Consider the following 16341-nt stretch of genomic DNA (forward strand, 5'->3'; position numbering starts at 1 on the left):
TTAGTTACATTTAGTTTTTCTTCTAGAACACACCCTGGAACATAAACATTTGACAAAGGCAGCAAATGTCAGCAGTGTAACCAAGAATAATACTATTAAGAACAACATAACATCTACAGAGTGGTAAGAGTACCAGGGCATTTTGTAGGCCTGTGTGCGGAGGTGAGTAGCACCTTTGTGTCTCATAACAAACTCTATCCAAAACATGGCGCTGTCCAGCGGCTTCATTGGTGTGTCTCTGTGCAACCTGGAGAGTCTCTGCATGTTCTTCCTGTAGGAAGGCTCATGGAGAACCTCCTCGATGCCTTGCAGAAATATGTCTTTGTTCATAGTAAAAATGTCAATGACCTTTGCCGCACCTCGTACCTCCATTTTAAATAAGTTATCATGTTGGTCAAAAATCAACGGGAGTCCTACTATAGGAACTCCATGGTACATGGCTTCCTGAACTCCATTCGTTCCTCCATGCGCTACAAATGCTTTGGTCTTTGCATGACCTAACAGGTCATTCTGTGGCATCCAGTCCACCAGTAAAGTGTTGTTGCCCAGAGTAGCAGGCCTGTCACCTTTATGCCTCCAGATTACTTTCTGAGGTAGCTGGGCAAAAGCTGCAGCTATCTCCTCTGTTAAGTCTTGGGGAAGCTGTCCAACTAGAGTCCCCAAAGACATGATGATGACTCCATGTTCCCCAGAACTCTGGACAAACTCATCCAGGTGTTGCGGAAGAGGTTTAGAAGGTTTACACTGGAACCCTGCCATATAGATAACATTGGGCATGGTGGGGCGAGGGAACTCAAACACAAAGTCAACTCTCATCAGCCACAGGTCTGCTGCTTGAAACAGGGAGATGAAGTCTACATCAGAACCAAGGTATTTTTCTAACAGACCTACATAATATGGTGTGACATAATGTTCTGCTTGGAATTGCACAAAGGCAGATACAAATATGTTTTTTATTCTTTCCAGAAAGTTCATTTTATCTGTTAGCTCCATCATTGGATTTGGAACATAAGAAAGTGGAGACGGTGCAATTGTGGAATGTGCTTCACCAAAGGTGGTCCATCTCACATTGAAGACTAGTGGTAAACTAAGGTAGTGGGCAAGAATAGTGCCGCCTGGCATAGCAGGGTCAGTGAGAACCAGGTCATATTTGGAATCCTGTAGAGACTGCATCAGATATTTGTTTTCCAACATGTTTTCAAGCATTTTACTAGAGGTCTGGTGCATTTCTGCAGCCCATTCCGCTACTTCCATTTCTAACTTGAAACGAGCCCAGGCAGACCTTCCTTGCCTCTGGATTTCCAGAAGTCTAGACACAAATGTCTCGATGAACACCTCATCTAATCCACTTGCAGCATCAATCGTGATTGCAGTGTAGAAAGGTGAGGTTTCCTTAATGTACCAGCTGTCGTTTGCTCGCAGTACTGAAACCTGGTGGCCCCTTGCATGCAGCTCCTCAACTATGACCTTCATGTTCACCCAGTGGCTGCCGTCCACAGGAACAACAAGAACTTTACCCCCATGAGCAACAGCTGGACAGAGGAAGAGGACAGCGATCCAGGCCAGGTGGAAATGCATTTCTTCACTGTAAAAGCCAATGAAGGACACAGATTACTTTTAATAAATGTGGTGTAAGTAATAATATATATATTTTTTAAATAAATGTTTTTTTTTTTTTTTTAAGGCTGGGTCATATGGGACCCAATGCAACATATAGTGTCATATCCAGGGGGTGTACTTTTACCTCAAGCTAACTCATGCTACAGAAACAGGAGATAGGCCAAGGCTGCTTACTTAGAACTGAAGAGACGTGGAGACCCCTGTTATTATTTTTTTTAATGTTTTTTTTTGTGGCTTTCGCCTTTATTTTATATATTTTATGGAGGGACAGACAGTAGGCTGACAGGAAATGGGGAGAGAGATGGGTGGGAAGACATCCCGTCGGGATTGGGAGTCGAACCCGCGGCACACTGCCAGACTGGATTACCAGCCAAGGTGCCTGGACCACTGAGCCATGGCCCAGGCCGAGACCCCTGTTATTAACCAAACAATGATTTTATCTGAATAAAATCATTGCTATGCTATTTGTCTGTGTGAAATAAACCACTAATCTTAATAAATCAAATAAGCACATAACACTTCACTGTTGCACTTAAACATAAACTAGGGAATTGGTTATAGAAAGTGAAACTACACGCGTGGTAAGATTATCTATACAACAATGGCACACAATGAAAATTGTGCAGCACACACTCAGGGCATGACCAAAGTTTACATAAATTACCTCTCCCCATACATATAAGGCCTTTGATGGATGTTACCTTTGATGGATAATCCGTAGCTCTATAGTTCTGTCCTCAGTCTTCACCAGTCGTCGTAGGAAAGAAAGACATCAGAAACAGTTTCAGAATTTATTACTTTGGGTTGGACTTTCGTACTGTAGCCTATATGCCATGTTGTTGAACTCTCAGCTGATAACAAAGCTGACTGAAGTGTAGCTGACCAAAGGAGAATAGAGCTGATTAAAGTGCCTTGCAGAGTCGAACATAATCGACGCAATAAGCACTACGCAACGGTGGGTGAGAGAAATTTCTCGAGGTAACAGAGAGAGAGAGAGAGAGAGATTTTTACCTGTACTTTTAAACAGATATAGGCCTATAGAGAGCTTTTTACCTGTACTTTTAAACAGAGAGAGAGAGAGATTTTTACCTGTACATTGAGATTTTTTACCTGTACTTTGAGATATTTCCTGTACTTTTAAACAGAGAGAGAGAGAGAGAGAGAGAGAGATTTTTACCTGTACTTTGAGAGAGAGACTTTTGGGGGATAGAGAGGAGGAGGTAAAGTGTCTATGATTTGAGTAATTTTGTTCCAAAAATGTGTTTTGCAAAATCCACCTGTTGGTGGCATTATAACAGGCCAATGTGAAAAGGGTGGGATATATTCCTCAGCCTAGTAGGAAAGTCTGTGAAATATTTAACGTTAATTGCTCGCTGCATTCATGATTTGAGTCATTTTGTTCCAAAAATGTGTTTTGCAAACGTCCACCTGTTGGTGGCGCTGTAACAGGCCAATGTGAAAAGGGTGGGATATATTCTTCAGCCGAGTAGACTAGACAGAGGCAGCACACTGCACAGTATAAAATGGAGACGCAATTCGCAATATGATTATGAAGTAAAAATTGTGATCCCGTCCAAAACTTGATTGACCCCTGAGTCATTTCATCCTGGCGCTGGGCCTGGAGACATGCCTGAGTCGACAGGCCTGCTGTCAATTCATGCCCTGATTGCCCTCATACCGTGGCCCTCTAATTACCTCCTTGACAGCCAGCCTACCGGTATTTATCTCTATGGTAGTTTGCTTCAGCTGGTAGAATTTGAGCTTGGAGAGTGAAATATTTAGAAATTGACATAATATTGTCTGATTTGAATTTCTGCGTGCAGTATTAAAAGCGAATAAAGCACCAAAAGGGGTCGATGGCTGTGAACGGTAATCAAACCATTAATTTATCATCTACCGTACCCTATCCGCCTTGTGGCTTGTAGCTTTTAAAACACGTGCACTGTTACTGCAGCCATGTCAAGGTTTTCATTTTTCTGTATTTGTCCTTTTGGGGGCGCTCTAAGTGTGTTCTATGTGTTGAGGGTTCTCAATTATGTGTCTTTGTTGCATCTGTGCTTCTGGTAATTAAGCTTGTTGGTTACACCTGTTTGTGAGTGAGAGAGGGCAGAAGTCTCATTACATTGAAGGAGAGTGCACTGTGCAGATCACATGAGAGAGAGAGAGCAGAAGGAAGAAAGTAAAGTAGACAAGAAGAAGTAAAGTAAACTAGTAGAAGTAAAGTGAACTATAGTGAACTATAGTGAACGAAGTAAAGTGAACTATAAAATGTAAAGCAGAAGAAAGTAAAGTTAAGTACAAGAAATGAAGTAAAGTAAAATAGAGAAAAGAAGAGAAAACAAAAAGGTTTTTCCAAGAAAGACTGAAGGTTCCAAGTCCCCCAGTCAGTATTGTATTTGTTTGTGAATGTTATTGTGAAGGTTTATGTATTATTGTGAATGTAATTGTATGAACGTCCAAGTTAATGTTTTGGTTTTTTGTCTTGTTTTGTATGTCAGTTCTACGGTGTTTTACAGCATGGTGTTTTAAGAACATGGTGTTGAATAAACAGCAGTAAAAATAATTCTGAGTCTCGTGCGATGGATGGGCGGCACATGCACAATGTGACTCGTCAAAGCAATGTTTGTTATATTCATATATAGTCATTTAATACTTAATAGTCACAGTGACTACTGACTGCAACAAAGTGAACAAACAACGTGCCCCTTTCTAGTTATGGAATGGTTGTGTGACTGTGTGACCACTAGGTGGTGCTGTGGAATAGAGAAACACTGAAAGCCAAGGTCACTTGAGAAAAAGCCATATACTGACACTGTACGATGAAGTTGGCTACTTAAAAAGCTTTGGCTTTAGGTGTATTGTCTGGAAAATGCAAGGACAATGTTGTTGCCCAGTTTTGCCACAGCTGAATTGCATTAGAATGATAATGCTTTACCCAGTCCCAGCAGCTAAGACAAAGTCATGACAGGTTCACACGCCAAGAGAGAACAAGAACAGAGAGTGACCTTGATGACCTTGATTGATTTACTACACCACTTTCTTATCTGATAGCTGCTGCTTCTCTATAGCACTGTAGCTGATAGTCATTTCCATTGTCTTTCCCCCCGAGGACTGGTGGACTGGAAGAACAGACTCCCAGAAGGTCTGCATGCAGTTTCCTACTTCCTCCTTTATCGTTACTGGCTAGAATGTGAGGAAATGAGGAACAGATACTGTAGGAGATTTCCTTTTTCCCCCTCCTTTCAGGCAGTCAGACAGATTCAAGGTCTACTGCACTGGTTCTCAACATGGGGTCTGGTGACTACCAGTGGCCGTGGGGTCCGTTAGGTTCAGGCAGTCAGACAGATTCAAGGTCTACTGCACTGGTTCTCAACATGGGGTCTGGTGACTACCAGTGGTCGTGGGGTACGTTAGGTTCAGGCAGTCAGACAGATTCAAGGTCTACTGCACTGGTTCTCAACATGGGGTCTGGTGACTACCAGTGGTCGTGGGGTCCGTTAGGTTCAGGCAGTCAGACAGATTCAAGGTCTACTGCACTGGTTCTCAACATGGGGTCTGGTGACTACCAGTGGTCGTGGGGTCCGTTAGGTTCAGGCAGTCAGACAGATTCAAGGTCTACTGCACTGGTTCTCAACATGGGGTCTGGTGACTACCAGTGGTCGTGGGGTCCATTAGGTTCCATTTGTACACTGGAGGATTTTTGGGATTCAGGTAGTTTAGTTAGTGATTCTCAACCTTTTTTAATTTCAAGGACCCCCAATTTGATTAGCATTAGGCCATATTACTGTTGGCATTTGCTTTTGCTACGCTTAGCCGTGGGTCCTTTTCTGTATTTATCCTGTGTCCTACTTTACTGCTGTATTGACAACTGAATTTCCCTTGTGGAATTGATAAAGGTCTATCTATTTATACAACATGCTATTTGACTCTGAAATGAGTATACCGCTTAAACCCTAGGCCTAGATACTATGGGGTCCCCCAGGGGTCTGTACTAGGTCCCCAAGGGGTCTCAGGAAATACACTTGGACCCAAGCTGTTGCCTAGCAACGCAATTCCACTGACGAGGTCTAGGGAAGAGGAAAATGTATCCGGTTTAAACTTGTCTGTTTTCTAAACATTTGGAACTACTACCTCCAGACAAATATTTGACTTTCAAACGTCGTTAAATGTACAGTTTAGCCCTTCCCACTATTGATTATTTTCTCATCTTCAAAGCGTAAAATCATCAATTCCCTCTGTCCAAAAGCAGGAGGTGAATGTGTTTATGCTCGTATGTTACCCTTTCAAGGCATGACATGTGAATGATGTGAGGAATGGAAAGAAGTCGAGAGGATGTGGCCCCCAGTTCAGTTAAAAAGGGAAGGAAATAAATCAGTTTGTGGTTGTCTGCCGTGTTGCTAACTCAAACGATATCAGATGTTGCCTTACTACAGTATATGCTGCTAAGCCTTGATATTGAGCAGCTGCTTCTTTTCCAAGTGGATAATAGACTAGTATTACAAATTATTATTGCATTATAATTAAACTGATCTGTAGACCTTAACAGGGTGGCAGTGGCTCAGGAGTTAGAGTGGCTTGCTTGAAGATTCCTTGTTCGATCTCCGGCTCCCACTGAGTTAATGTTGATGTGTGACTGAATGAGCAAGACACTGAACCACACCTGCTCCCGATGAGCACATTTGGTGCCTTGCATCGTTTCCTCTGCCGTCGGTGTGTGAATGGGTGAATGTAATGCACAGTTGGACACTGCAAAGCACTTTGGATAAAGGCGTTATATAAATGCACCATTTACCTTAACACGCGCTGTGAGCTTGTAGATTGGCTATTTTTGCGGCACAATACCGATGTACAACAGACTATAAACTAGAAAAAGTGCCCTTCCGGGCACAGGTCTCCACCAGGAGGATAGGAGTGTGTGTGATGTTTGGCAAAATGTTTAGGAGGATGTTTTTGCAACAATTTTCTTCATTTTGTTGAGGAAATGCAGCGCCAGATCACTCATAGCATCTCTGAGGATAGAATTCTGGATGAGCAGGACATGTGCAGCATTTTGTACAAAACGGGCCACTCCTGAAAACTTTGGAAGGCAATCTTAGCCAATCAGTGTACAATCTGAGAAATCCAACAGACTCGTCTTGATCACATGACTACAGAGATCATGTGTACCGATTGCCATTTCTTCATACGCCTTTGATGGCAATTGGATGATTTGAGGCATTTTGTTCCAAAAATGTGTTTTGCAAAAATCAACCTGTTGGTGGCGCTATAACAGGCCAATGTGAAAAGGGTGGGATATATTCCTCAGCCTAGTAAGGAAATGTGTGAAAGATTTCACGTAAATTGCAGGCTGCGTTCATGATTTGAGGCTATTGTTCAAAACGGGGCAATCTTGCAAACTGTGAAAGCCAATTATAGCCAATTAGGATGGAATATGAAATATCAGACAGATCCGACTTGAGCACATGACCATAGAGATACTGTGTAACGATTTGTGAGATATTTGGACAGAATCTGGAGGAGTAATATAAAAAAATGTGTTTTACAAAAGTCGGCCTCCTGGTGGCGCTATAAAAGGCAGATGCGGAAAATGCAGGTCAAAGGTTTGTCCTTGGCCTCTAGGGAGTGTGCATGCAACGTTTCACGCAGATCGGTGCAGTTTTAGGTAAAATGTGAAAAGCTGCCTCATGGTGGCGCTATAACAGACCGTTCTGGAAAATGTGGATCAGAGGTTCATCGTTGGCATCCAGGGAGTGTGTGTGCAAAGTTTGGCATCGGCCGGGTTAACGGTGCCGGAGATTAGCTGTACACAGACAGACGGACGGAAGGACGGACACACACACACGGACGGAGTGCAAAACATACTCTCTCCCCATGCCTTCGGCCTGGTGGAGACAATTAAGCATATTAGCTTATAGACTTTTGGGGATTTTTTACCTATAGGGAGTACCAAAATATCCTTGAGGGGGCGGCGTTAACATATGTGTCACCGCCATAGGCCATACTTCTGGGATTGTCTGGTTTGTTTACATTGAGCGACTATCCTATGTGCTAGTATACGTTCTTTTTTAATCTCACAATGGTGCAGACTTGCTCAGTAAGTGTCACATTAGTGCAACAGCAGGTCACGTTGAGGGAATGAGCTTTCCAGCATGGAGACAGCATCAAAGAACCCATATTGATGAGTTTACAAAGAGACGTAGGATGGCTTGGGTCTAGCTCGGCTGTACGGCGCAGAGACATAACGTTCAACAAAGTATCTACCGGTTAGCACAGCCGTGTCTTTCTATCCATCCGGGTGTTTGTTCACTATGTTGTCGCCAAGAACGAGCTCAATGTTTACAAAAACAGACCACCGTCACTCTATTGAGTCATGTGGGCTAGAGTTTAAATCCCAGAAACATGGCGCCGCTAGCTTTTCAGGCCGCCCCCCTCTTGGTGACATGCACGTTTTTACAAACTATAATCACATGAAATTCACTCTAGTCACTGACTGCATTCCATTACCTTTATTTTTCATGCCCACCCCAAACCAAAGACGCCAGGTTGAAAGTGATTTAAAAAAGCGTGATCTTTTTATCTGGCTAATGTTGGAAAAAAACATTACTCCTAAAGCAAGTGCCCCCCTTCTCCGCCTTCCTCTCACCCCTGTCAGTGCCAGCCGCCCCTCCATCTCTCTCTCTATCCTCTCATCTCCACATTTCTTCATTGTGGCGTCTCGCTCTGTCACCCCTCCGTGGTCACGCCTCCCCCTCCCCCCGCTGCTCGCTCCACAGAGCGTCCGTCTCGCTCGCTCTCGGTTTAATAAGCGGTTTGTCACGCTCTCTGTGGCTGTGTCCTTCAAAAAGAGTCAAGTCTCTCTGATCAGGTTTCATAGAGATCTAAATGCACTCGAGCTCGATTCAGTGATCTGTGTTTATCTGCTATCAAGGTGTTCACGGATTAAGCTTGTTTATTGTGGATCCTTCCCATGCAACCACAACGAAAAATGGTGGTAAAATTGATCTGGATATCAGGCTGACAGAGCAGAATTGTGATGTACGCATTGTTGGAGGTTCATTATGTCAATTAAGTAACATTACTTGAAGAAAGTTAGTTTTAAGCTTCTAACAAATGAATGCACACAAAAGACAATATATTTGGTTAACTTTCACTACTTACGACAAGCATAATTGGTTAGTTCTTCCTTGGTGAGGTCAAGGTTGGTTCTGAAAGTTGTGAATGCATGCCCCACCCAGTTTTGCAATACCCGTTGTACCGTCCTGGGTAAGAGTACTCGCTGTACCCGTTATTAGTTTACTACTAAGTACCCATTGTGGTAACCGGTACCACAGTTATTTGTATTTGACCCTAGACCCCTATTTGAGCATTTTGTGCCAACTAACACCATAAGAGAAGATTTGTCAAAGATATTGACATTTTTCAAAAATGGCAGTTCTACAAGCCTGTAGATTCTGATGAGCAGAAAACCCTGATGAGCAGATTGGTTTTCTTTGCCATCGATGTGTGAATGTAATGTACACTTTAAAGCAGTTATTAAATATGGTAAGTTAAATTAACACCTTTTGATGGGAACTTACATTTACCTCCCCTTGTGGTCTCCTGATGTTTTTTTCTGGCCAATTTCTAAAGAGACAAGTCCCACTTTTGTTCTAAATATGGGTAGTACCAGATCATGGTTGCTCCCTCTAGTGTTGTGGCTGTTGTGTCACTCACTTTGGAGAAGTTCTTATACAGTATGAGGGTATTGAGGGCACTCTGTCACTTTGACTACCGGTATCTTAAATACCAATCCCATTGCTTAACACCAAAATCTTGTTCATTGGTTGCCTTTTTGATGCCATTTTTGTCACCTGTCTGTTGTCAAGAATACAGCCTCTTCTTTGCTTGAGATTATTATATATCGTCAACTCTGACCTTGAAATCATTTGCATCACTGGGTTCATGCGTTTGGTCTGACGTAAACAGTTTGACGGGCATTAGTCCGACACCCTACCCTAACCTAACCTCACAGGGAAGCCACGGGTACGTTTTAACCGGCAGCGCAGGTCAGGAGCCACTGGTGAGTCTTAACCAGCCATGCATGTGTCAGACTGTTGCATGTCGGACCAATGTATGCACACCTGCATCACTAAGGGATACCGTGATCATCGATGATGGTGCTATGAAACAAGATGTACAGAGTCATCAAAGCTGACACTTGGAAGCAACCTGTAGTCGCTTAAAGTCTGTGGAATACTTCCAAGCTAGTCTCAGATCCCTCCAGTCAAGCTAGTCTCAGATCCCTCCAGTCAAGCTAGTCTCAGATCCCTCCAGTCAACGATTAGACAATCAGCTAAATATGGTGAGATAGATTTGAAAGCCTCTTATCAAGCTCAATGGAAGGCTTTCTCAAAAATAAAAATAAGTTGAATATGCACCATTTTATACAATTACTACTGTAGCTTTAAATTATGGAGGATTTGACTGCATATGAGTAAAGTGGCTTTGACAAGTATAAGTGTAAAGGAAAGAGATGGGTTGAGTCATGGTCTTACACCCTTATCCGTCAACGTTTTTGTGATTGTTGTTATTTTGAAAAATATAGTAGGCTACAAATAGTCGATCTACAAGCTCGACAACATGTCGATGTAGATCAGCTAGTTGAACTATTTTAAAAATGTAAAAGTTTTTCAAAATAGTAAAATAGGGCTAATACATTTAGGCATAAGGGGTAAGGCAAGATGCGGCCATGGTGTCCTATCTGGAGATGGAACTGTGATTGCACTCATTTCTCAGCCGGCTGTGTGAGTGGTACTGTAGTAGAAAGACCAGTGTCTTGTATGTCATATCAACCCTAATGGCTTTACAGCTGCAATGACCATATTCCATTTCTTCCATCATAAATGAATACCATCTCGGTGCACAATTTTAGGGATGTGATGTGAAAACGGACAATCACCGGCATGAGTACGCACACTGTGTGTGTGTGTGTGTGTGTGTGTGTGTGTGTGTGTGTGTGTGTGTGTGTGTGTGTGTGTGTGTGTGTGTGTGTGTGTGTGTGTGTGTGTGTGTGTGTGTGTGTGTGTGTGTGTGTGTGTGTGTGTGTGTGTGTGTGTGTGTGTGTGTGTGTGTGTGTGTGTGTGTGTGTGTGTGTGTTGGATTTGCCATCTCCTCTCCATGCATCGTGACGAGAGGTGACCCTGAAACACCTGTCATACGACTGCAGCACGGGCAGAACATATCCGATCTATAAGCTTAGTTGTGGATGCGACACATTGTGATGTTATAGATCAGCAATTTTTATCCTTTTTTATTGCCGTTTACCCATTTTTCCGTCCCAATGTAGTCGTTTGCCCCCCCCACCAGGAGGACTAGAGCCTTCGTTCTACTCCTCCCGCCCAACGATCGCTGCCCAGCTTTCCTCTCCCGAACATGGGCCAATGGGCCATATGCACATACGCCATTTTGGAAAGAACTTGCCTGGGCCCCTTCCCTACTTCCTTCACTAGTATCAGTTGGGGTATTAAATATTATCTGGTTGTGGTTGTGTTGTTGGCTATGAGCTGACCACCCAAGTTTCTCCAGTCAAAGCGAGGGTTTGTGACACCAAGGTACATTTAACAAGTTAGGTTTATTCTCCATTCACCATGAGCCATGGTTTCTATAAAGCAAAGAAATGGAGGAATGGAATACATTAAACATTAATGACAATATATTGCAATGCCAAGTATATCTAATATATTAATGATGGCTACAGGCTACAAGCTACATTGCAAAGCAAGTCAATTATGTAACTCATCAATATAAACGGTACAAATTAGCACTGGCATTTAGGCACTATAACATATGGAAAATAGTATTATGGCAAAGTAAACATATAGAACCAAAGCACAGATACAATCAAGACAGAACCAGAGCTTACATTTGTCAAGTAGTAAAGTACACATGGCTGGGTTGGGTTGGGGTTGTGGAGTAGACTCAGTGAGCTGCCTGTGTGAAGGCTGGAAACTGAGTGTGGAGTGAGTGAGTGGTTATATAGGGACACACCTGGACTGTGATTGGGCAATGAGTTAAGTGAGTTAAGTGCTATCATGGCAAACAACATTGGGGATGCAAAGAATGGGAAATGTCCACCAGAGGCTGCCATTCAGAGAGCATGGAGATAATTCACCACAATGGGAGTCCTTGAAATTAAAAAAGTTTGAGGACCACTGCACACTAAATGGAACAGAGCCTTAATTAGTATCATCGGTAACACTGATGCAGTAACACCGCTTTTTTCCGGTGCACGACAGCTGACCTTTGTATACCCAACCCCAGCAGACATCCACACTAGTGCCAATGTCGCACAATATCAGTTCCTGCATGCTGCCAGGTGGAAAATTACATCACCCAATCAATCGCCAATAGAAAGACTCGCGTCCCAAGTAGTGGCCAATCAAATGATCACAATGTGCCGTACCCCTCTAAGCAACGGCCAAACAATTACTCTCAAAGGCTCTCATTGTCATGTTGATCCTGATAAAATGTAATTATTCTGTGTTTCCACCCACACATACTAATGCCACTGAACGGGATTATGATAAACAAATGCACAAGAAAATAAATGACGAAATGGCCAGAAAATAAGCATTCTTTTAACCCCCCCCCCCCCCCCCATGACCCTTCATTTTGTAATTAATTCAAATATGATTTATTTTTGAAAGCAGATAATCCCTTTTCAGCATTTTCCCCCTTTTCTCTCTTCTCATTCGCTTTAGTGGATTTGATCTCAAGACTCGCACTCATTTGAATAAACATTTTGCTCCACATTAGTGTGGGTAATGAAGTGGATCTCTGCTTTTGTTATGAGAGAGCAGAGGCTCCGTGTGTCTGCTGTGGCATAAAGGATCAGAAGGAGGGACACACCGGCCACCGCAGCACGCTAAATGCTGATTGGACACGAGATAGAGCCTTGCAGTGGTGGAAAGTTACTCAAGTACAATCTTGAGGTACTTTCACTAGCATTTTGTTCTCCACTACATTTATTTGACAGCTTTACTTTGCAGATTTAGATGATTAATAATTAATCAAATTGTAATGCAATGTTAATTATCTTTTAAATAGCAGATCTACATGTGATGCAACACTTGCAAGCTTGCAGATCCACTTTTTATATATCCTAAAGGGCAAATTGGGATGCTAATACAGCATTAGCATCAAAACCTAGCAAAAAGTAAAGTACACATTATGCAGAATAGCAATTTTGAATTGATGTTATATTGGACTATTGATCATTAACCCCATTTGCCCTTTAGGATATATAAAAAGTGGATCTACAAGCTTGCAAGTGTTGCATCACATGTAGATCTGCTATTTAAAAGATAATTAACATTGTATTAATACTTTTGTATTAAGTAACATTTTGAACGTGGGACATTTACTTGTAAATACTAAATAGATATTGTTATACTGGTATTGCTACAGAGTACTCAATCCCTCCACCCCTGGAGGTGTGTGTGTGTGTGTGTGTGTGTGTGTGTGTGTGTGTGTGTGTGTGTGTGTGTGTGTGTGTGTGTGTGTGTGTGTGTGTGTGTGTGTGTGTGTGTGTGTGTGTGTGTGTGTGTGTGTGTGTGTGTGTGTGTGTGTGTGTGTGTGTGTGTGTGTGTGTGTGTGTGTGTGTGTGTGTGACTCATTGTGTCCATACTGTAGATTCTAATCTGTGTGCATGCTTGTAATGTGGAGACCATGTCATTGTACGCCATCTCTGTTCATATCTGTAGTGTTGTTGATCCAGTGGACGTTGTGTGTGACGCTGTCTATTAGGCTTGTTAAGCTATGTGTTTACGTGATGGCCAACTGGCCACTAGAAGATGGCTGCCACCGATCACACAGCCTGTCTCTGTTTGCCCTAGTTAAGCAGTCTCTGACTATTAATTAAGTAAGTAAACAGATATTGGGGTCAGTGGCATGTAGAGTGAACATTATTGGAAAATGTTTCAGTGCTGACGTGCACGTTGAACAGTGGTGTGCCATATTGAGTGTAATTCTGACATGGGAATGCATGCACACACGTGCACTTGAGGACAATTGCACGTGCACATGCCAAAATGCCATGACAAAATAAAATATATATTTGATCAAATTCCTCGAATTTCTAATCGATATTGTGCCGTTAATATGGTATTGTAATGATATCACTGTTCTGTCCTCAAAAATGGCCAAACTGAGATTTTTTTTGCGAATATTGTAAGGTTGAAAGTTTAAAATAAAAGTAAAAAAAAGTTTAAGCACAATAAATTATGCATTTTAAACCTCACTAATGCTCATATAAGATGGCGCCATTTCCATTTACTCACTCTGGCTCAGAGCAGGACTGTGGACAGTTCAGAAACCTCTCTACCAATAGCATCATCAATGGGGATTCCAGGATAATGGTAACTACAGCCTTTCTCTTCCTGGAAGGTTAGCATGTTGAAATAGACGTCATTGTTCTCGTATTTATAATATTAAAAAAACATAATATTAGGCTACGTAATTAAAATTTAGTTTGAAATGACCAAACCAATGATGTCATTGGTAGGCAGGTTTCTGAACTGTCCACAAAGCGAATAGACAGAAATGGTATCATAATATCAGTAAGACGCCCTGAGGTCGCATGCACACATCCGCTTGGGTGACGGCAGACTGCTGGGCGAGCGCTGGCGGTTTGGCATGGGGCGTCACATCAACATATGAATTCTCCATATACTGTATGGAGCGTACAGAGTCTTGAGTGTACAGGGTTGGATGAGGTCAAATCAACATATGGAATGTCAGAACAGGTCAGCTCCTTATATGGAGATCTAAGGGTGGCAGTGGGGGCAGTGTCTTGAGTGTACAGGGTTTGATGAGGGACCAGGTAGGGCCAGGCCTTACTTTTCGGGCCTGTTGAGAACTTTAGTTTTAGCCGGCTGCCGGGCGCGGCTGCACTAATAACTTTAGGGCAGGCCGGTCTAGCGTTTGAATGGACAGGTACTGTATCAGTCAAATGGGAGACATTGAAGAAGAAGGATGGGTGCGGGCGGATCAACATATGGCATGTCAGAAAACAGGTCAACTCCATATATGGAGATCTAAGGCCCCATTTACACTGGCAGCCAAATCCAGCCTGAATCAGATCTGAGCCGCATCCAGATTGGAATCTGATTTGTTTAAATGACTCATGTGACCATTTAAACCAATCAGATTTCAATGGCACAGATCTGATTCAGGCTAGATTTGTCTGCCAGTGTAAATGGCAACCTAAGGGCTTGAGGTTTGAGGTCAGATGTAGAGTTGCTGGCCGGCTCCATATATGCAGATCTAGGTGATGATCCAGTTTTCTCCATGTATGGCTATCCAGGGTTTGATGACGTCCGTGTCGTGATCTTCATATATGGCGTGTCACAAGGCGTGACAGACTGACGGACAAATATGCCTATATATGGTGGCGTGACGGACGGACTGACTGACGGACTGACTGGTTTTGCAGGTTTTCATAGTAATCTGTGACCTACGCCTACAGTCGCAATGATACCATTTCTATCTAGTGCTCATTATATTAATGAGCATTAGTGAGGCTACCGTACTTAGATAAGGTTGAAAATGGGTGAATTGCTCTCATCATGACAAATCACGATATTATAATGACCAAAATCCCAGATATCGAGTCTCATGTATCAATATTATCAATATATAATAGCGCGTGTGTACCTGTGTGTAAGACGTTGAAATGGACTGGTCTAAACTTAGTGTATACTGTAGAGAAATAGTTTATATACAGTTGGAGGCCATCGATATTGTCCTTTTCTTTTTGCTGAGGTTTGCGTGATCTGCGCAAAAGGACAGTTAACCCATTTTGGGCGGGAACCCCTTTTGGTGTTTTAAACATTATGTTATAATTTAGCTATTGAAAAATAGCAGATCTACAAGCTCATAGCGCGCCACCGAGTGGCGCGCTACGAGCTTGTAGGTCTGCTATTTTTGAAAAATCGTGAAAATGTAGAAGGATTTTTTCAGGATTTAGAAGGATTGTTAAAAGTTTTGAGGTCAGGCCTAAATGGGTCAAATGATAAGGGACAATATCGGTGGCACCCAACTGTTTTATTATTCCGCCCCCTGTGATGTCATGTGGCTCAATACACATCACACATCATCATCATCATACAGTACTTGGCGAACACCGTTTTCTAGTTTTATTTTCAGTTCAGTTGGCAATGAACTTACAGCTCCTTCCCAAAATATATCGCAAAATGTACAGTTGGGTGCCACCGATATTGTCCCTTATCATTTGACCCATTTAGGCCTGACCTCAAAATTTTAAAAAATCCTTCTAAATCCTCCAGTTTTCTGAAATAAATATTTTCACGATTTTTCAAAAATAGCAGACCTACAAGCTCGTAGCTATGAGCTTGTAGATCTGCTATTTTATAGCTATCCATAGCTAAATTATAACATAATGTTTAAAACACCAAAAGGGGTTCCCGCCCAAAATGGGTTAACTGTCCTTTTGCGCAGATCACGCAAACCTCAGCAAAAAGAAAAGGACAATATCGATGGCCTCCAACTGTAAATCGCAAAATGTATTTCCAAGAGAAAATAATGAACTTGTCTCTGCGATGGAAAAAGGCATAGTAGATTTCATAGGTTATAGGTATAGTTTCATGGGTTATTTCAATTCAATCTGTTTATAAAATAAGGTCAGAAGTGTGGGGGGAAGTCTGTCATTTGCTGACACTTAAT

At 42.4% G+C, this 16341-nt stretch overlaps 1 protein-coding gene across 1 annotated transcript; it reads right to left on the reverse strand.

Annotated features, from left to right (window-relative positions):
* On the reverse strand, nt 1–3597 carry LOC306929320 (UDP-glucuronosyltransferase 2A3-like; the record flags this gene model as incomplete). The annotated part of the gene is made up of 3 exons (XM_079509761.1): nt 3523–3597; nt 2322–2351; nt 1–1585 (listed from the first exon to the last, which is right to left on the reverse strand). The coding sequence occupies exon 3, from the start codon at nt 1576–1578 to the stop codon at nt 1–3; it is 1578 nt and encodes a 525-aa protein (XP_079365887.1). The 5' UTR covers nt 1579–1585; nt 2322–2351; nt 3523–3597.
* Between the last annotated feature and the right edge of the window lie 12744 nt (nt 3598–16341).

Source organism: Electrona antarctica, assembly GCF_951216825.1.
Source record: "Electrona antarctica genome assembly, chromosome: 9".
Lineage (NCBI taxonomy): Eukaryota > Metazoa > Chordata > Actinopteri > Myctophiformes > Myctophidae > Electrona > Electrona antarctica.